This window comes from Nuphar pumila, chromosome 2, assembly GCF_984573655.1.
Source record: "Nuphar pumila chromosome 2, dmNupPumi1.hap1.1, whole genome shotgun sequence".
NCBI classification, from domain to species: Eukaryota; Viridiplantae; Streptophyta; class Magnoliopsida; order Nymphaeales; family Nymphaeaceae; genus Nuphar; species Nuphar pumila.
This window is the reverse complement of record NC_143250.1, coordinates 113,705,115-113,724,594: the sequence shown is the minus strand read 5'-3', so window position 1 is coordinate 113,724,594 and position 19,480 is coordinate 113,705,115. Positions and strand designations below refer to the sequence as shown.

At 37.1% G+C, this 19,480-nt stretch overlaps 1 protein-coding gene across 1 annotated transcript; it reads right to left on the bottom strand.

Moving 5' to 3' along the window:
• Positions 1-16,311: 16,311 nt before the first annotated feature.
• On the bottom strand, positions 16,312-17,831 carry LOC149846801 (cyclin-dependent kinase inhibitor 3-like). Its single transcript, XM_089998156.1, has 4 exons — positions 17,314-17,831; positions 17,166-17,215; positions 16,791-16,991; positions 16,312-16,625 (listed from the first exon to the last, which is right to left on the bottom strand). The coding sequence occupies exons 1-4, from the start codon at positions 17,683-17,685 to the stop codon at positions 16,556-16,558; spliced, it is 693 nt and encodes a 230-aa protein (XP_089854282.1). The 5' UTR covers positions 17,686-17,831; the 3' UTR covers positions 16,312-16,555.
• Positions 17,832-19,480: the final 1,649 nt, after the last annotated feature.

Below are 19,480 nucleotides of genomic sequence, written 5' to 3'. Positions count from 1 at the left end.
AATGGCTGCAAATCGTGAATGCATGTACCGTATGATAGTTGACAATGAGGTATCGCTTGAATATATGAATGGTGTTGACAGTTTTATTGAATTTGTAATGACAAATGTCAGTACAGTGGATCTCACAGGTCAGATCGGGTGTCTCTACACGATGTGTAAGAATAATCGATTTGTAGAACCTCATGGCATTAGACATCACCTATAGATGAAGGGTTTTGTGAGCGATTATCAGAATTTGACGCTTCATGGTGAAGAATTTTGAAACAATTTTGACGTATGGGTGAATGTGGTGCACGATAATCCATATATGGATTTGATATTTAATGTCGTAGGATCAGAACTAGGTTCTGCTATGGGCCCTAGTGATGTACCAACTAGGGTAGAGAAAGAAGCAGCAAACGATGCAGCTGGTAGATTTTATTATTTACTTAGAGATGCTGATGAGCCACTTTACAATGGTTGTGAGAGTCACACTATCTTGTCTGCAGTTCTTCAACTAATGAATTTAAAGTTCGAGTATAATTTGAGTGAATCATGTTTTGACCGTTTGTGTTCTATTGTGAAGACTATGTTGCCCAAAGATGAGAAATTACCACAAAATTTCTATCGTGCGAAGGTTATAGTCAACGCTTTAGGTATGGGGTGTCAAAAGATAGATGCTTGTCCAAATCACTACATGTATTTCAAAGATAAAAAAAATAGCAGATCATGTTCGTCTTATGGGCATCCTCGATTCAAGCCAAAGACAAGAGGCAATGATAGCACGAGGTCAAAAGAAGTGGCATACAAGTCGCTCTGCTACTTTCCTCTCACCCCTAGATTATAACGATTGTATATGTCTTCGAGGACAGTTAAACACATGAGATGACATATAAATAAAGTTCGACATGATGAAGACAAGATCACACATCCTATTGACGCGGAAGCTTGGAAGCACTTTGATCGTACTCATCAGACCTTCGCAATGGAAGTGATGAATATTAGGCTAGGTTTATGTACAGATGTATTTAATTCATTTGGAGGTGGATTAACTCCATATTCGTATTGGTCAGTATTTGTCACCCCATACAACCTTCCTTCAAGCTTGTGTATGAAGCATCAAAATCTTTTCTTGTCTCTATTGATAATTATTCCGACCTCTCCGGACCAAAATCTTGATGTATATTTAAAGTCATTGATTGATGAACTAAAAATACTGTAGGATGAAGGTGTTCTCACGTACGATGCCCACAAAAAACAAAACTTTAATACGAAGGTTGTTGTTCTATAGACAATCAGTGACTTCTCTGCATATGGTATGTTATTTGGTTGAAGCACACATAGGAGGTTGGCATGTTTGTATTGCATGGAGGATACAAAATCTTTTAAATTGATGCATGGAAGGAAGCCGTGTTGGTTTGATTGTCATCGTCGATTTTTACCCAACGACAATCTGTTCTGACGATAAAGGAATGTGTTTCGAACAGGCACAACTGAAATGAAAGGTTCACCTATAAGGTTGTCTGACATAAAGATTTTAAGCCGATTGTGATACTTTTCATATGGATTGATAGATGTCCGTAGTCCAACACCCTTCCTTAGATTTGGGAAGGATCACAATTGGATAAAGAAATTTATATTTTGAGAACTACCATATTGGTCGATCTTATTGATACGTCATAATTTGGATGTGATGCATGTGGAGAAAAATGTGTTTGATAATGTGTTTAATACGGTAATGAATGTCAAAGAGAAAACGAAGGATAATCTGAAGGCCCGTATGGATTTAACACTACAAGAAAAATGTGGATTAGCGACGGACGCTATCCGTCGCTAATCAGTTTAGAGATGGATTGACGACGGATTAGTGACGAATAGCATTCATTGCATATTTCTCATCGCTAATTGGTGACAGAACTATTTTGTCACTACTTCCGTCGCTAATTTATGATATATTAGCGATGTATCATGTCCATTGTTAATCTGACGCTAAATAAGCACAAATTTAGTTTTGCGATGGATTATATTTCGTCACTAATCCATCGCTAAAATAGCGATAGAACATAACCCATCGCAAAACATCATCAAAAATTCATCGCTGAATATTAGCGACGGATAATATTCGTCGCTAATCCATCGCAAAATTTTAAAAAATAAAATAAAAAAAGAGCCCCGAGGCGTGCGCCTCATACACCTTGAGACTCATGCCTCGAGGTGAGGCGCGCCTCAAGCTAGGGTGTACACGCTTTGAATTTTAAGTGGAGAAAGTATTGATGCTCAAAGAACAAAAACATGTTCAGGAAACATGGGACAACGATTATGAGGTCCAGCTATACAAGAAACATTAAGTGGGGAACTAAGGCTACTTATCAAAAGCATATGGATAACATCTTGTCGGGATTGTGGATAGAGGAAATTATATTAGAAGTGAATTGACCCAAGAGTTGAAAGGAAAGGGCACCTCACGGTACCAACCACCATAGCACTCAACAAGGTTGAAAAAATAAATGGTTTAATGAAGCAGGTGGTGCATAGAAATTTTGTTATCAAGGGCTGCATGGACGAGAATAATTGAAGCAGAAGAAAGGGAAAAAAAGAAAGAAAGAAAGAAACGAAAAAGCTGATTGAGAATTCTAACAACATATATAATGCATCATATATATAGCCATCAAATAGTGAAATTACCATGTAGCAGTGCCATTAAGTCCAACTCGATCAGTACGACAATAAAATTGTGTCTTTGGTGGTGAATGCTTGTAAGCCTCTCCAACTGTTAGGAGATGGGCGTAAATCCACACAATGGCTACTGTAAATATAACAGCAAACCTATCAAAAATTGGCCTTTCTGATCGTATTAAGTGAGGGATGTATTGCATAAAAGTGTTGACAATATGCAGGTGAGGATATTATTGGAATTAACATTAAAGTTGTCATCTTGCATTGCCATGGAGTTTAGTTCGTTTTATCTTATGGCAAAAGTTCCCAACTACCTTAAGGATTCGCTCTCTACTAATAAAAAGAAACAACTTCATAAGATAAAAGCAAAAGAAATGAGCTCTGAATGTAGTGCTTCATTCTCAAGTGGAGCAAAACTCACTAGAACATTTAGAATCATCAAAGAAAAGCAATATCAATTACCTGTGAAAATATCACTAGCACAATAAGTGTAGGAAGCCCAATTTCAATGCACTTCGCCACCTACAAAAGTGTTACATCATCAGCTCACGTTAGTGAGGCTCACAACAAACATAGACACACTCAGTTGCACATATCCCATTGCTAGACGGGTCTCATTTTATTTTCGGATATCTGTAAATGAACTACATGAATGTTAATCTCATTTTTCTACCATGACACATGAAACAAAAGAGTCACATACTTACCTCAAAAACCAAATTCAAAAGCCCAAGTCTTGCTAGAGTTATAAGAGGGACCACTGAAAAAGGACTAAGAAACCTGGAGTGAATAGAAATGCATAAACTCAGTACTGCTAGATGAATTACATTGATTTTGAAACATCATTTCCTTACATAAACTAATAAGAATACCTGGTAACATTTCGCCAAAGTCCACTAAAGTCAATGATAATCTAGAAAGTAGATGCGACTATCAGGGCACCCTGTGTTCCACACATTGTTCGAATAAATTTCTGCATATGCAACAATAGGCTTTTAGTTTTTATCTGTCACTGATAAATAATAAAAGACTAAACTCCAAAGCTGAATGGTTTTTCTGATAGTTTTTATCCGCCACTAGGGCAATGCAAGCAGCATGCACTGACGAAGGGCAATTGGGGCATTTGATGTTGTTTTTCGGCGAGAACCTGTCAGCATAAACCTCCATACAGATAGGGCAGAAGAAGCTCGAGTGAAGCATAAGGACACAAGCAGCATAGAGGCGACGATAGATCCCATGATGGCGGACATAGTGGAGTCATCGCTCACTGATGGAATGGCAGGTGCTGTAGCTCTGACCCTGCGCTTCTTCCTTCACCACGTTCATCAGCGCATCGATCTGAAAAACCAAAACCCTAGTGGGAAGAAGGGGGGAAAGAATAAAAGAGAGGCAGAGCTTTTCCTCGAAACCCTAAAGCAAAAAACACAAAGAATTTGACATTCTCTCCCGCTCGCGCATACCGCAGCTCAACGAGCATGCTTCATGCATGGTCGTTCCCTTTAACATGTCGCAAGCTTTGTGCGCTTCAGCACCGCGCACGTCATTGTCGACCACCCAGCCGTCCCTGTGGTGTTGCAGCTCCATTTGTCGTGCACTTTACCGTGTACCCATTCTGGCATAGTAAATTGCAGGTTTGGGGGCGGACAAGAAAGAGAAAGGAGAAGAAGAGAAGGCTCGGGGGCAGCTGCGTACAATGAAAGGGGGAAAAGAGCGAAAGTAACAAAAAAAATTTCACGCCACCATTAAAATCGAAAAGTAGCAACGAAAACATTTTGTCTCAAAATCCGTCGCTAATTAGCGACGGTGTTGCGACGAAAATATTTTGTCGTGAAGTTACAATGAATTTTGAGGCAAATTTTTTTCGTCGCTAATCCATCGCTAATTAACGACAGATTTTGAGACGGAATTTTTTGTCACTAATTTCGTTGCTAATTCTAATTTTAGGGACAATTAGTTTTCTCTAGCTAATCCATCATAAATTTGTGACCAAAATAATCCATCACAAATTTTCATCGCTAATTAAGGTTTTTCTTGTAGTGTAAAAGTAATACATAAAAGACCAGAATTGAAACTCAAAAAGTACAATGGCAAAGTACCAAAACCAAAGGCAAGATACGTGTTTGGACCAGATCAAGTAAAGCAAGTATGTCAATGGTTGAGACAGTTAAGATTTCCAGATGGACACGTCTCTAACATTGTTTAGGTTGTAAAGATAGATGAGAGACAATTATATGAGTTGAAGAGCCATGATTGTCATATCATTATGTAACAGTTGACTCCCCTAGCATTCTATGATATGTTAGACAAACCTATATTGGGAGTATTATCCGAGTTGAGTAGATTTTTTAGTACATTGTGCGCATTGGAAGTTGTAGTAACTGAGGTAAAGAATCTTAAGGATTTTGTCGTCACTACTATTTGTCAGCTAGAGAAGATATTTCTGCCATCATTTTTCAATGTTATGGAACATGTAATCATATATTTGTCATATGAACTTAGAGTTGGTGGTTCTGTACAATATCGGTGGATGTATCCATTTAAAAGATATATATATTTTTTATATTTTTCTCTTCAATGCTATTGAAAAATTATTGTATTACGAGATGTATATTGTTGACAAATGCATGTTTGACCTCAAAAAAAGGTTTGGAATAAAGCAAGAGTAGAGAGTTCTATTTGTGAGGCGTACACTTTAGAAGAGATTTCAAATTTCTCATCTATGTAATTTGAACCTCATATTCCAACATGTTACACTTGCCCACCTCATAATGATGATGAAGAACAATTTACTGTAGCTGACAAACTGTCGATATTTCAACCACTTGGGCATGCCTTTGGTAGTTGCCGGTCAAGACTCTTGGAAGATAGAGAGCAAGATGCAACATAAATCTATATCCTTTGTAATTGCTCAACGATCGACCCCTACATCGAGTAAATATACTTAATATGTAACACTAAGTTCTATACGTGTATACATAGTTCAGTAATATAAATATTTGTTAAGTGCAAACGATTTGATCTGGAGTTACGAAAAAAACTTTCACATCTCACTTATTCAGAAGTACAGAAAGAACGTGAAAATAAGTTTGTAGCATGGTTGAAAGAGTTGATAAGGACGATGACATACATTCTTTCTATGTAAACAACAATAAGTTACTTAATTGGTCGTGATCATAGTTATTGTTTATGCTTGTAGGTCTGTCATGGTGATGTTAATAACCAAAGAATATGTGATTTACAAAATGGTCAAACCAAAGTTGTGCAATGTTACAATGGGTACATCATAAATGGCTATCGAATTAATACAAAAGACTATGGTGTAAACAAGTCAACGATGAATAGTAGCGTGTGTGTCAAGGGTAGCAGCTACGGTGAAAATGAACATTACTACGGTGTTATAAAAGAAATAATGGAGTTGACTTACTTAGGCATAAATAATAGGGTAACTTTATTCAAGTGTCATTGGTTTGATCCTATAGCAACAAGAGTTGACAAAGCCTCAGGCATTGTAGAGGTGAATCATAAATCAAGGTTTGGAACATATGAACCATTCATATTAGCCTCACAAGCTCAACAAGTTTATTATATTTCATATCCGAATACAAAGAAGTCAGATACAAATGAATGGTAGGCAGTTTGCAAGGTGAAGTCTAAACTATACCCCGAGTATGACCAGTTACAGAAATACAAGATTGCTGAAGAGGGTGATTACTATCAATCAGATGATATGTATGACTTCTCTTATGGTCATGATGTCGCACATGGTATGCATGTCATATCATCATTGTCCGATGACATACGTATGGAAGAATGTGATCTAAATGATATACCAAGTGGATGAGCACACAATAAAGAAGAAGAAGAGAACGAAGAGGAGGAGGAGGAAGAAGAAGAAAAATATGAAAGTCAAACAAGTGATGAGAAAACATACTCGAGCTAGTAAAATACATCTTGTAATACATACCTTATGTTTGAATGTATTGCAATTTTTAAAGTTGTGTAACTGATCCAATTGTATTGCAAGTTAAGGATAAGTTATCCATGATTAACAAGTGATGTCATATCTTATGTTTTAATGTATTGCAATGTTTGATGTGAATGATTTGGATGTATTGCAATGATTTGAATGTATTCATGAAGTTATTTTCGATTTGATTATGTATCCATGAATATATAGAGTTGTGTAACTAATTGAAATAAAATTTTTATTTGTTAGAATATGGTTTTTGGAGGTTACAGTGGTCGAGTACCTAGTGGTAGCCAGTCTCAGCCTTCATCTTCACGGGCTGCTTCGATAGGTATATCATTTAACTAATTATATACTTGATTAGTTTAAATATGTATTATATGAATTTCTAACTCATTTTTCTATGGATGATGTTTCGCCTGCACATGACCTACCTACATCAGCTATATATACACGTCATGAGATAACACTGGATGCAGGGTCTTCTCAGTCTGACACACGATGACTCATTCAAATAGTGTATATCAATAATCAACCATTAGTATTTCATTTTTACTTATCTAATACTTATCTTATAAATAGTGTAAATAGTTTTTTTACTGCCTTATAACACATATATGTATGATTTCATCACTATGAAAGTTTTTAACAACTTTAGAACACAAATATACATGCTTGAAGCACTATGAGAGTTTTTTGACAACATTAAAACACATATAAGCATGATTTTATCACTAAAAAGGTTTTTAATCATCTTATAACACATATATGCATGATTGAATCACTATGAAAGTTTTTTCACAACATTAGAACATATCTAAGCATGATTTCATCACTATGAAAGTTTTTTGACTGCCTTATAACACATATATGCATGATTTTATCACTATGAAAGTTTTTGACAACCTTTGAACACATATAAGTATGCTTGATGCACTATGAGAGTTTTTTGATAACATTAGAACACATGTATGCATGATTGAATCACTATGAGAGTTTTTTGACAACATTAGAACACATATAAGCATGATTTCACCACTATGAATGTTTTTGACAACTTTAGAACACAAATATGCATGCTTGAAGCACTATGAGAGTTTTTGACAATATTAGAACACATATATGCATGATTGAATCACTATGAAAGTTTTTTACTGCCTTATAACACATATATGCATGATTGAATCACTATGAAAGTTTTTTACAACATTAGAACACATATAAGCATGATTCCATCACTATGAAAGTTTTTTGACTGCCTTATAACACATATATGCATGATTTCATCACTATAAAAGTTTTTGACAACCTTTGAACACATATATGTATGCTTGAAGTACTACGAGAGTTTTTTGACAACATTAGAACACATATAAGCATGATTTCATCACTATGAAAGTTTTTGACTACCTTATAACACATATATGCATGATTGAATCATTGTAAAAGTTTTTTGACAATATTAGAACACATATATGCATGATTGAATCACTATGAAAGTTTTTTGACAACCTTTGAACACATACATACATGATTGAATCACTATGAGAGTTTTTGACAATATTAGAACACATATAAGCATGATTTTATCACTATGAAAGTTTTTAACAACCTTATAACACAAATATGCATGCTTTAAGCACTATGAGAGTTTTTTTGACAATATTAAAACACATATAAGCATGATTTCATCACTATAAAAGTTTTTGACTGCCTTATAACACATATATGCATGACTGAATCACTCTGAAAGTTTTTTTACTGCCTTATAACACATATATGCATGATTTCATCACTATGAAAGTTTTTAACAACCTTTGAACACATATATGCATGCTTGAAGCACTATGAGAGTTTTTTGACAACATTAGAACACATATAAGCATGATTTCATCACTATGAAAGTTTTTAACAACCTTAGAACACCAATATGCATGCTTAAAGCACTATGAGAGTTTTTTGACAACATTAGAATATATATAAGCATGATTTCATCACTATGAAAGTTTTTGACTGCCTTATAACACATATATGCATGATTGAATCACTATGAAAGTTTTTTGATAATATTATAACACATATAAGCATGATTTCATCACTATGAAAGTTTTTGACTGCCTTATAACACATATATGCTTGATTGAATCACTATGAAGTTTTTTGACAATATTAGAACATATATAAGCTTGATTCCATCACTATGAAGGTTTTTTGACTGCCTTATAACACATATATAAGCATGATTTCATCCCTATGAAATTGTTTGACCGCCTTCGAACACATATATGCATGCTTGAATCACTATAAAAGTTTTTTGACAACCTTAGAACACATATATGCATAATTGAATCACTATGAGAGTTTTTTTTACAACATTAGAACACATATAAGCATGATTGTGATACAAAAGATATTTATTTGACAACCTTATAACACATATATGCATGCTTGAATCACTATGATATTTTTTTGACAACCTTAGAACACATATCTGCATGATTGAATCACTTTGAATTTTTTTCTGTCCGCCTTAGAACACATATCTGAATTTTGTTAATGTCCTTCACTTCATTGATAGCTAATCTATGTGTAATTCATTGATGTTACTTTGATTGCCTTAGATTAAGTGCATTGCATATAAATTATTTTATTATATTTTGTTTATCAATACTAACATTTCTTTTCTCTTGTAGGATGCTGAAGATAATCAACGTAGAGGAGCTGATGGAGGCATGGATGAAGGGACAGATCGAGACAATGAAGAAGATAATGCTCAAAATCTTGGCGATGATTAGATTCATGTGTTGAATTTGTTGTACCTTCTTGTTGTTTCAAAAGAAACACTTTGTAAATATTCACTTGTACATAATTAAAACTTGACAAGGATTATAGTGGATCGATAAATTATTTCAGCTGCTTTGTAGATGTATTTTTTATGTACTTTGTTTTTTATACACAGGATATACAAATTGTATAATGAGAAATTTTTTCTCGATATTTATATTTTAAACAAAATTTTTTATTTTTTTTTATTTTTTGCGATGAATAATATCTGTCTCTAATTAGTATTGGCCTGCAATTTAGCGACGGATTAGGGTTGGATATTTATCCATCGCAAAACTGATTCGGCCAATATTTGACAACGGATTGTAATCCGTCGCTACAATAGCGACGAAATTTGCGATGGATGTGTATCTGTCGCAAAACCAAATCTCTGCGAATTAGCGACAGCCTCGCGATGGATGGTGTGCCAACTAAAGACCTCAGCCTTTACTGGCGCTTTTGCGCACCAGTAAAGTTTTTTTTGGGTACAGAGGGCAGACTCACATCAAAAGCACGTGCCTCCGGCCGCTGTTCGATGGTTAAGTCATTCGATGATACGCTTGCTTGCTTATATATATATATATATATATATATATATATATATATATATATATATATATATATATATATATATATATATATATATATATATATATATATATATATATATATAGAGAGAGAGAGAGAGAGAGAGAGAGAGAGAGAGACGCAATCAAGTTTGAAATCCATCACTTAATGCACATAAAACTTTAGACCACCGTGAAATGAATGAATGGCCTTATCTGTGTGCTAATGATGCTATAAGATAGATGCCTCTCTTGCGCAATAAATAATAGATTGTGTTCTGAAATTTCAGCGGTCTTGCTGCGAGTTCTTTTTGGTTTTTAATGTCGTCTCCGGCTTTGTAGCTGCAGCGAGACATGCATTTTCTTCTATTGCACGTCAATTGCGTTATCTCTGCTTGTGCACACCTTCCCAAAATCCCTATATAGATTTTTCCTTCTTAAATTTGAAGAAAGAGTGTTCAAAATTCTTTTAGCAACAAACTACTTAACTGTTCTTTTTTCTCGGTATTGAAAAACGATGGAAAGAAACTACATCCATTTAAGAAGTTTTAATGTGTGGAAAAAAGTTGTTCATATTATCGGGCTGGTAAATGAGCCAAACTGCGCTGATTCTTGTGCCCAGGCAAGCCAAACCAAGCTGGAGCTAACTTGTTGACAGAAAAATACATTAATTCGGGGAGCTGTAAGAAATAAGATTACAAAAGATACATTGTTTTAAGTTAGAAGCAATAATATTTTATCTCTAAACCTATTGCTTGCAATTCAAATACTTCAACTATTTGTTTTATAATATATTACATGATATAAAATTTATCTATAATACATTCGTTACTACTCAACGAGTTGCCCATGAGGGCACCACTCATTTGGTAGGGGTGTGACTCGTGAATACCACCAAATTTATTGGACGTCATAAGTTCGAAACCCCTTAATGTGAGTCCCTTGATGCAAGACCGAAGCTGGGTGTAGAACTGTTCCATGGGCAAGACCTGATGTTTTATATATGCCAATTAACTTGAAGAGCGTGACCATTTTTCCTTTGTTATCCTAAAACAAATACTCCAGAGTTTATACAAGCTGAGCTGAGCCGAATTCATGTTCGGTTTTTTTAACCTATTTTACAAGCTTAAACGAATTCTTTAAGAGCCGAGCCATAAGCTGCTTAGGTTTTTTTATTTTTTTTCAGCCATATTCAGGCACATATATAGGAAAACATAACTACCTTACTGAAGATTTTCATTCGATTGAAAAGGACTTCTTTTTGCAGAGTGAAAGAACCATGACACTGAGACCCATGCAAGGTGTGTGGCTTAGTGGGATGAGGCCTATACCGCTTGACGGGCTGTCTAGTTTCAAATCTCATGCCCTGTGTAAGCTGAAGCTTGGCAACTCCCTGAGGTCGAGGGGTAATTAAGCCCTCCGAGTTTTATGCTGACATGGACAGGCTGACAGGCTGAGCCAGCATGGCTAGGTGTTCGTGTGCCTGGAGCGATTTCTCTGAGAAAAACAATAAGAAAAGAAAGAACCATGACACTGAGCCCTTATCTTGATCCAAAACTACCAGCAATTGCTGTGTAACGCTATTAATTGTCTAAGCCATGTCTCCATATTAAATGTTGATGTATAACACAAGACATCTTGGTGTTCTCAAGGTGCAGCAATGCTCAGGCAATAACTTAATCAACAAGCTGAGTTCACTGACTTTAATCAGCTACATATCTGTACGTTGGTTAATTTGATTTTACGTCAGCCAACTAAGGGTCAAACTCATGCCTTTACCAAATAAACCAGTTTGGACAAGACGGTTGTGATTGGGGTCTTTGCATGGCATAAAGCCAATACCCATAGTGCGGGCTCCTGTATTGCAGAGTAAGGCTCCATGTCATACTTTGATGGTGTCTCCATACTGAAGAGAACAAGATTGTAAATGGTTTTTCCGTCTGGCTTGACATTTTTTTTAAACAAAAAAGAAAGAGACAACTTCTTATAGCTTGAAACGCAGAAGTGCTGATCCCTTCATCTGGTAGGGGCGACTCATAAACTTCGAGTTAACCGGACGTCACAAGTTTGAAACCCACTGGTGGCATCCCTTAAAATTGGGTGTACTCGCCTGTGGGCAGGAGAGACCTCAAGGGTTTTACCATCAGAGGGCAGCTAATGCGTCGTGAGGGTGGTTTCCTAGCTTGGATCGTCAAAAAAAAAAAACTTTCTATCGTTTGAAGCATGGTTTTAAAAAACTTATTTACAAAAAAAGCTGGTTTTAAAACCTGGTGACACGTCACTAGGCTCGTCCTTGAGTGATTTGTGATTCAGCTGGAACATGTTAATTTTATATAAGATATATAAATACATGTATATACTATCTATATTTTATCAATATATTATATATAATATACATTATATGATATTTGTATAATATATTTAATATATAGTTTTATTAATACATGTATAATAATATTTTTATATACAATATACATAATATCTATATTATATTTTATACAATATATATAATTATATATATATAATATTATATATGTATATATGCATGACTAGGCTGACTCACCCATAATGGCCAAGTTTTGTAAAAATCGAGTCACACATGTTTTTTAACCCAGAGTGACTACTGGGCGATCCGGGCCAAGTCAACCAAGTCACCGGGTCAACCAGGTGAGTTTTTAAACTATGGTTTGAAGCACTACCATTAGGGATGTAAACTGTTTGGATTTGTATCGGATGTGGCCAATACCCTACTCAACAAATTGAATGTTGGCTAAACGGATTCAAATTGGGATTCAGGTTTGGATGGTGACAAGTTTATACCAGATCCACTTTTTTACATGTAAACGGATTCGGATATCCATCAAACTCAGATACCAGTCAGATTCAATAGCCAAAAAACCAAAACCAAGGCCGCATCTGCATCCAATTATAACCGGATATGTTTTTGGCTTACCATATGCAACTAAACGGCATTGAATTGGGTAGGATATCAGATAAAATCCGATTCATTGACATCCCTAACTACCATTGACCACTTTGTAAGAGAGTATCAATAAATTTATTCTCATAAAGGTGAGATTGCAATTTCAGAGTAAGGGATGCATGTGCCTCATCACATATAACTAGTATTGATCAAGATTGCACTACACATGCATGACCTCATACACCCCTACAACAAAATGTTATTTATTTAATAAGAGCAACAACCCCAATAGAAAAACAACTAAAACCAGATATTTTAAGTAGTTCCCTCTCGTGGAATGCACGTTCATCCAGCTCTATAATCACCTACTTTTTATTTTAAACAGTGGAAGATAACGGATCTATACTTTAACTCATAATGGAGGGAGTCACCCCATGGCTGTAAAAGAAAACCAACTCAAGCTTCACTTGTGACAAACCACGCTTCCTGGCATAGAGAAAATCAGTCACAAATCCTTGAGGAAATATCTCAAAATTTTAAAAATTTTAGTTTTTGGGCAACAACTCGTGAAAATGTCAGTATAAAAATATATAACGTATATATGTAAAATATGCACAAAACTATAAATAATATAAAGAACCAGAAAATTGTGATAAAATGCAATACTAACATTGCATTCTTTGGGACATTATATCGGTTTTTAAATATTAGAGCTAATATTTGCTACCCTTGTTGGTAAAGAACTCTTTAGTAAGAAACTGTAACATTTTTCATTTTTTTGATGTTTTTTCGTACATCTAACCCTTCAGATGTGATCTACAATTTGGATTAGTAGAAATCAGTGCTTGGATCATGTTGCTTTAGGTTTGGCCTAACAAGGGTATGTACTGCACATATATACATATTTATAAGCCCTTTGGGCCATGCAAGGCTAGCACGGTGGTTGGCGGGCCATTACAATTCCTCCCCTGCTGAAGTCCTCGACGCCCTTGTTGAGCTCTTGTCCCTACCCAATAGAGACAATACCGTTTTCTATACGACTTTCCTTATTCCAGCAATGTTAATTGAACTTTTACTGGTGCAGCAATTGCGATTATATGCAACTATATTAACAACTGGCCATATGTTATATATTCGAACTTTGAGTAGTACATCATGTAGCATCTACTGGCGCAAAAGCTGTACCAATAAAACTCAAATTTCTTGCAATCAGGGCAGAATCCACTCTCTAATCCATGCCAATCCCGAAATAGCGGATTTAGTAAGAACAACAATAAGGTCGTCCCAATGTTGCTCCTTTTTTTTTATCTTGTGAGGTCCTCACTCTTTGGGCGTGCCAGACCTAGGCAAAATCCGTGAGTTAAGCATATATGTAAGATTTTGCTGAGATTGAAATATCAACGGCTTACAATATACCAAATTTTCAACTCTCATAAAATTGTATTTTTACATAAAAAATACAAATCAAGGGTCAATTTTCACTAATTTGTGCATATATTCTGAACACATCCGCGGTGTTGGATTTGGACAAAACAACCTCTCAGTATGAGTTTCAACTAAAGAGTTCCTTACCCACGAGATTACCAAACACTTTTCCTAAATATCAGTCATATTTGTCACTATGAAGAAAACATTGAGATTGGGGGACAAAAGGTGGTGCAATACAATTATCAAAGAGTACACCTAGCTTTGGCCTTATTGCAAGGGATGCGCACAAATTATACAATTACAGCAGGTTAGTGTTTTACAGAGAAGAAAATAAAAAGAAAGGAAGAAGAAATGTCAATGAATCTTACACAAGCAACATTCTAAGTAGGGAAGGCCCAGGACGTGGGATTCAAGAGAGAGGGGCACCAGATCCAATGCATACGTTACTTAACCACCCTACACTCCCACAGCACGCGCACACACCCCTCCAATTTCTCTCTCTCTCTCTCTCATGAGTGAGTGATAATGTTGATCTTCTTTCGTCTCTCTCTCTCTCTCATGAGTCAATCCAAGTGAGGGACTCGTTAACCATTCTTAATTTATTCTCTAGACTGAATCAAGAAACGGCTAGGTTGTGTTTGGGTAGAGGGGAAACCAAAATCACCTGCTTTCTTAAGAAAAAGCAATTGAATCACCCTCCATGGATTAGTTCCATTAGGAGCTCAAGTCTCTTTCACCTAATACCTCGTGGGCGTACATCGATGGCAATCGAATTCTTCGAGATGTATTCTTGCAAATGGGATCTACTAGATAAGTCATTTTTTGATTTGGTAATTCAATTTTGAATTTAAATGAGTAATAAATGAGCCCTCGGAGTTTTACGCTATCAGGACAGCGACTGTAAGTAGGGCAGGCAGAGACAGCACAACTAGGTCTACGATCCTGAGGTGGTTTCTACAACCAAAAACCAAAAAAACTTTGTGGGTACCAATCAAGCACCCTAACGAGCTATATTCTAGATTAAACGAAATTGGCATTCTTGCAACCAGTATATTTGCCTTTGCTTATCTCCGTATCATAGATTAAGAGCTATTATTAAAAGCAGTAAATTTTTTTCATAGGAAAATTTGAAGGTTCTTATCCTATGAAAAAGCATGGAATGTATGGCTGAGAAAAATTCCAGACACTTATCTAGGTGCAGAAATTCTTTATATGCATAGATGTAAAAATAATTAAAGTTTTGCTAGCAAGGACTCCACTCATCTAACAGGAGCGAACTTGTGAATGTCACTAAATTGACAGGACGTCACAAGTTCGAAACCCATGGGTGACGTTCCTTGCTGCAAGCTTGAAACTGGGTGTAATCTCCGGAGCCAAAGAGGGACCTCAGGGATTTTACCAACCAGAGGCCAGCCAATGTGCAGTTACTGATGGGGGGTTTCTCTTGAATTGTCTCAAAAAGAATATATATAGTTTTCATATTTGTATACATTTTTTTCTGATTTCCAAACACCACCCCCAGAAGTGGTAAAAATTTTCTTAGAAAGCATGAATATTCGTTTTATATGAAAAGCAAGGGTGTATGGTTGCGAAAGTTATCACAGCCAAATCACGAACTTTTAGCTGGAGAAGCTTTTAATATGTACGAAATCGTAAAAAAAAAAAAGGTGAAAATTTGCCTGTCGTTTGGAATAGCATCAGAAGAATTCTGTCCTTTTTACATTTCGTACAGAATTTTTCCATTCATCTTCCACGCACAAATGTGTACCATATCTGCTTTATGGGAAAAAATAGCTCGGCCCGAGGTCAACCGGTCGACTTCTTAGCTTTCTCTCTAAAAGAAAAAAGAAGAAGAAAAATTTGCAAGAAAATCATCCAAAAATGGAGAAAAAAAAGCAGTCGTGCCCAGAAACTATGAACGAGGAGGAGGAGGAGGAGGAGGGAGGAGATTATGGTAAATTTCTTTTATTTCAGGTTAAGAAACTATGAAGGAGAGAAGATTAACAAGGTGGAGGATGAGAAGGAGGTGATCATCTCATGTACAAAAAAAGCCTAGTGGGGGAAAAGAAGAAGAAAACCGTAAAAAGAGAAACTTACTGACCATGTAAATAAAAAGGTGGACTAAGAGACAAAAGGAGCTAGCTTCTCATCTTCATCATCTGGTGTTGGTTTTTTCCTCTTCGTCCTCATCCCTCACGGCGTTACTTTCACCCACTCGTACCGACCGGTCAAGGGAATATCCTTCACCGAATCGTAATTATAGCTGAAAAAGAAAAAAAAATATTAAGAAAAGGAAGAATTGAACACGGCAATTACGGCAGAGGTAAAACTGATTTTACGAACTATTTCACTTCTCCAAGACACAAATCGAGAAAAAGAAGGTGAAAATCGAAAATTTGAAAAAAAATCGAGGAGGTGGAAAAATTACTTCTCGGCGAATCGCCGCTGCTCTTCCTTCTCGAACGCCGCGAAGAACTCTTCGATCTCTGACGCCGGAGGCACGATTCTCGCCGCTCCTCGCGTCTGTTTCTGGCGGAAATCGCCGGAATCGTTGACGGCCGAGCTTGTCGTCGACTCGAGAGCTTCGGATTCCGCTAGGAGATCGCTCAACGGAGTTGTCTCTCTGACGCTAATGGTAAAAAACAACAATTACCGAAAGGAAACGAGAAATTTCTGGAGAGAACTTATTAAGAAGAAGAAAAAGAAAAAGAAAAAGAAAAAGGAGGAGGAGGATGAAATTCTGAAACCAGAAAATTCCAGAGAGAACGCAAGAAGAAGAAGATAAAATTCTCTATATAGATACCTCTCTATGCAATCGTAGTCCGCGGAGTTCTCCCCTAGCGATACCTTTACCTGAGACCAAAGCAAGCCCTACCCCGTTAACGAAAAAAAAACCTACCGTAATTCCGAGCCAAACCCCCGAGATCAGGAAAACGAATCGGAATTCTCACCTCCAGATCCGAGACGCTACCGCTCCTCCGCACCCCCGCGGCGTCCTCCACGCTCGATCCGTTGCTCGAGCACCGCGAAACCCTAGCGTAAGCGTCTCTTGATGGAACCCGGCCGGAATTCACCGCCGGCATCTCCGGCGCGGCTAGCCTCGACCGGAATTTCCCTTGCTTCTCCCTCGACGGCCAGGTTTTGACGAGCCTCCGGGTCCTCAGCTCGAGGTAAGATATCTGCAGCTCCCCGGAGACGAAACCGCTCCTCCTCCGCAGCGCCGCTAGGGTTCTCGCCCGAGTCTGTGCACCCCCGACCTGCGACGCCTCCATCACCGCCACCTCGCCCATCTCTTTGTACTTCCTCATGTACTTCTCCATCATCTTCTTCTTCTCTGTACCCACTCTGGTTCAGAAACGAATAGACGACGATGACGACTCAGAGGGAGAGGGAGAGGGAGAGGGAGAGGGAAAGGGAGAGTGAGAGGCAGTGAGAGAGAGAGAAAGAGAGGGGGTGAGAAATTGGCCCATGTGACTCTTGGCCGTGGAGGGTGCGTAATTATTAGCACCTCCCCACGCTCCCATTCCGTTTCTTCCTTTACTCGTCGCGGTAGAATCTTTTTCAATTTTTTTTTTGTATTTATATTTATTATATTAGTTAAGAAAACATTGTCTACATTTCTTTGAACAAAAATATGTATTTTTCTTTTTTTCTCAATTACAAGTGCATTCTGGTGTTGCCCAAAGGGTGTTGGCGTAGTGGAGTAGGGTCTTGGCCGGGCAGTCAAGATTCGATTCTCATGAGTATAGCCTCTCTGCGCAAGTCAATCTGTATAGCACAGGTCTCAGAGGCAGGAGTCCTAGCCTCGAAGTCTTACGCTGCCGCGCTGTGGCAGGCTGAGCCAGCGCTACCAGGCCTTTGGTTTTTTGGGAGGTTAACCTAGGGTGATGGTCAGCGAAAATGAGCATGCACATGGTGGTAGTGGGGGCCATGTGGTGGTGTGGTCCCCATAGTTGATTGACGGTCGGGATTGGTTGGTAGGACCGCAGGGTTAGGGGTTTTTGTCACAAAGGGTGCTCAAGCCGAGGGAGGTTGTCGTTGAGTCGAGCAACGATAAAGTTGATGTGGATGTGATATGACCGTGCGCTTGAGCGTGTGAGTTAGTTTTAACAACTTTTAGTGGTTCTTGTTCTCGGGATTCTTTCCGGTAAGGAAAAATTTGGCGATAAATTGGATTTTTTTTGTGCTTTATTAAAAATATTAGGAAAATGTCGATACCCATATATATATATATATATGTAAAAATATGTGAAAAAAGAAAACTATGCGAATATAAAAGAGAAAAAGTTATAATGGTACGTAATAGGGATGAAAAAGTTATAATGGCGATAAATAGGAGATTTGATTGCTTGTTTAAAATTTTAGCTTTTCGCACTTCCCTTTGGTCGTTTTGTATTGTGGCTCCAAATCGAGCTTAATGATATGATAATAAATTCCTTAATGGACTACACAGGAAAGGGAGTGCAGTTTGTTTGGTAGTTTTCTTGGCCTAATCCATCCAAACACCAGTTTGGTAGTTTTCCTAGGCGTTTGTCCATATCTCACATCATGTACTTGTCCTGTACCCAATCTCTATCTGAAGAAGAAGAGGAACAGTAAATCTGTCCTTGAAAGAGTAGTTCCAACATCTACTTAGCTTAGGTGCCCATAAATGAAAATAACCAAGCGTATGATATAGCCCTGAAATTTCAGACTGACTGCATCTTTCGTAACATAGAACTGCATGTTCCACATCCAGCATATGAGTGTATCTCTTTGTACTTAGAGAGAGAGAGAGAGTCCATGTATAATACAGGTGGTAGTTTATTATGTGCACTATATATAGGGATACCATTTATTATGTGTACTATAGCATTTATTATGTGTACCATATATAGGGATAGCGATTGGGTACAGGCCATTGATTTTTTTAACCCTTATAAAATCTGACATATACGTGTGTAGAACATAATCCAAAGGTCAGTTTCATATATAGATCAATATGTAAGATTAAAAAACACTGAAAAAAAAAATATTACATTTTTTCACTAAGTTTTTTTTTTTTGACAGAGAAAGCCGGGGTTAGGCAGACCTCTACCCGATATACAACTATGTCATTGGGATTCGAACACAAGGTGA

Coding starts and splice junctions, on each gene's coding strand:
- LOC149846801 (XM_089998156.1), bottom strand. CDS start 17,685: ATGATGGAGAAGTACATGAGGAAGTACAAAGAGATGGGCGAGGTGGCG. Junction 17,216..17,313: donor GTAGCGTCTCGGATCTGGAG/GTGAGAATTCCG, acceptor CTTTGGTCTCAG/GTAAAGGTATCGCTAGGGGA. Junction 16,992..17,165: donor GACTACGATTGCATAGAGAG/GTATCTATATAG, acceptor TTTTACCATTAG/CGTCAGAGAGACAACTCCGT.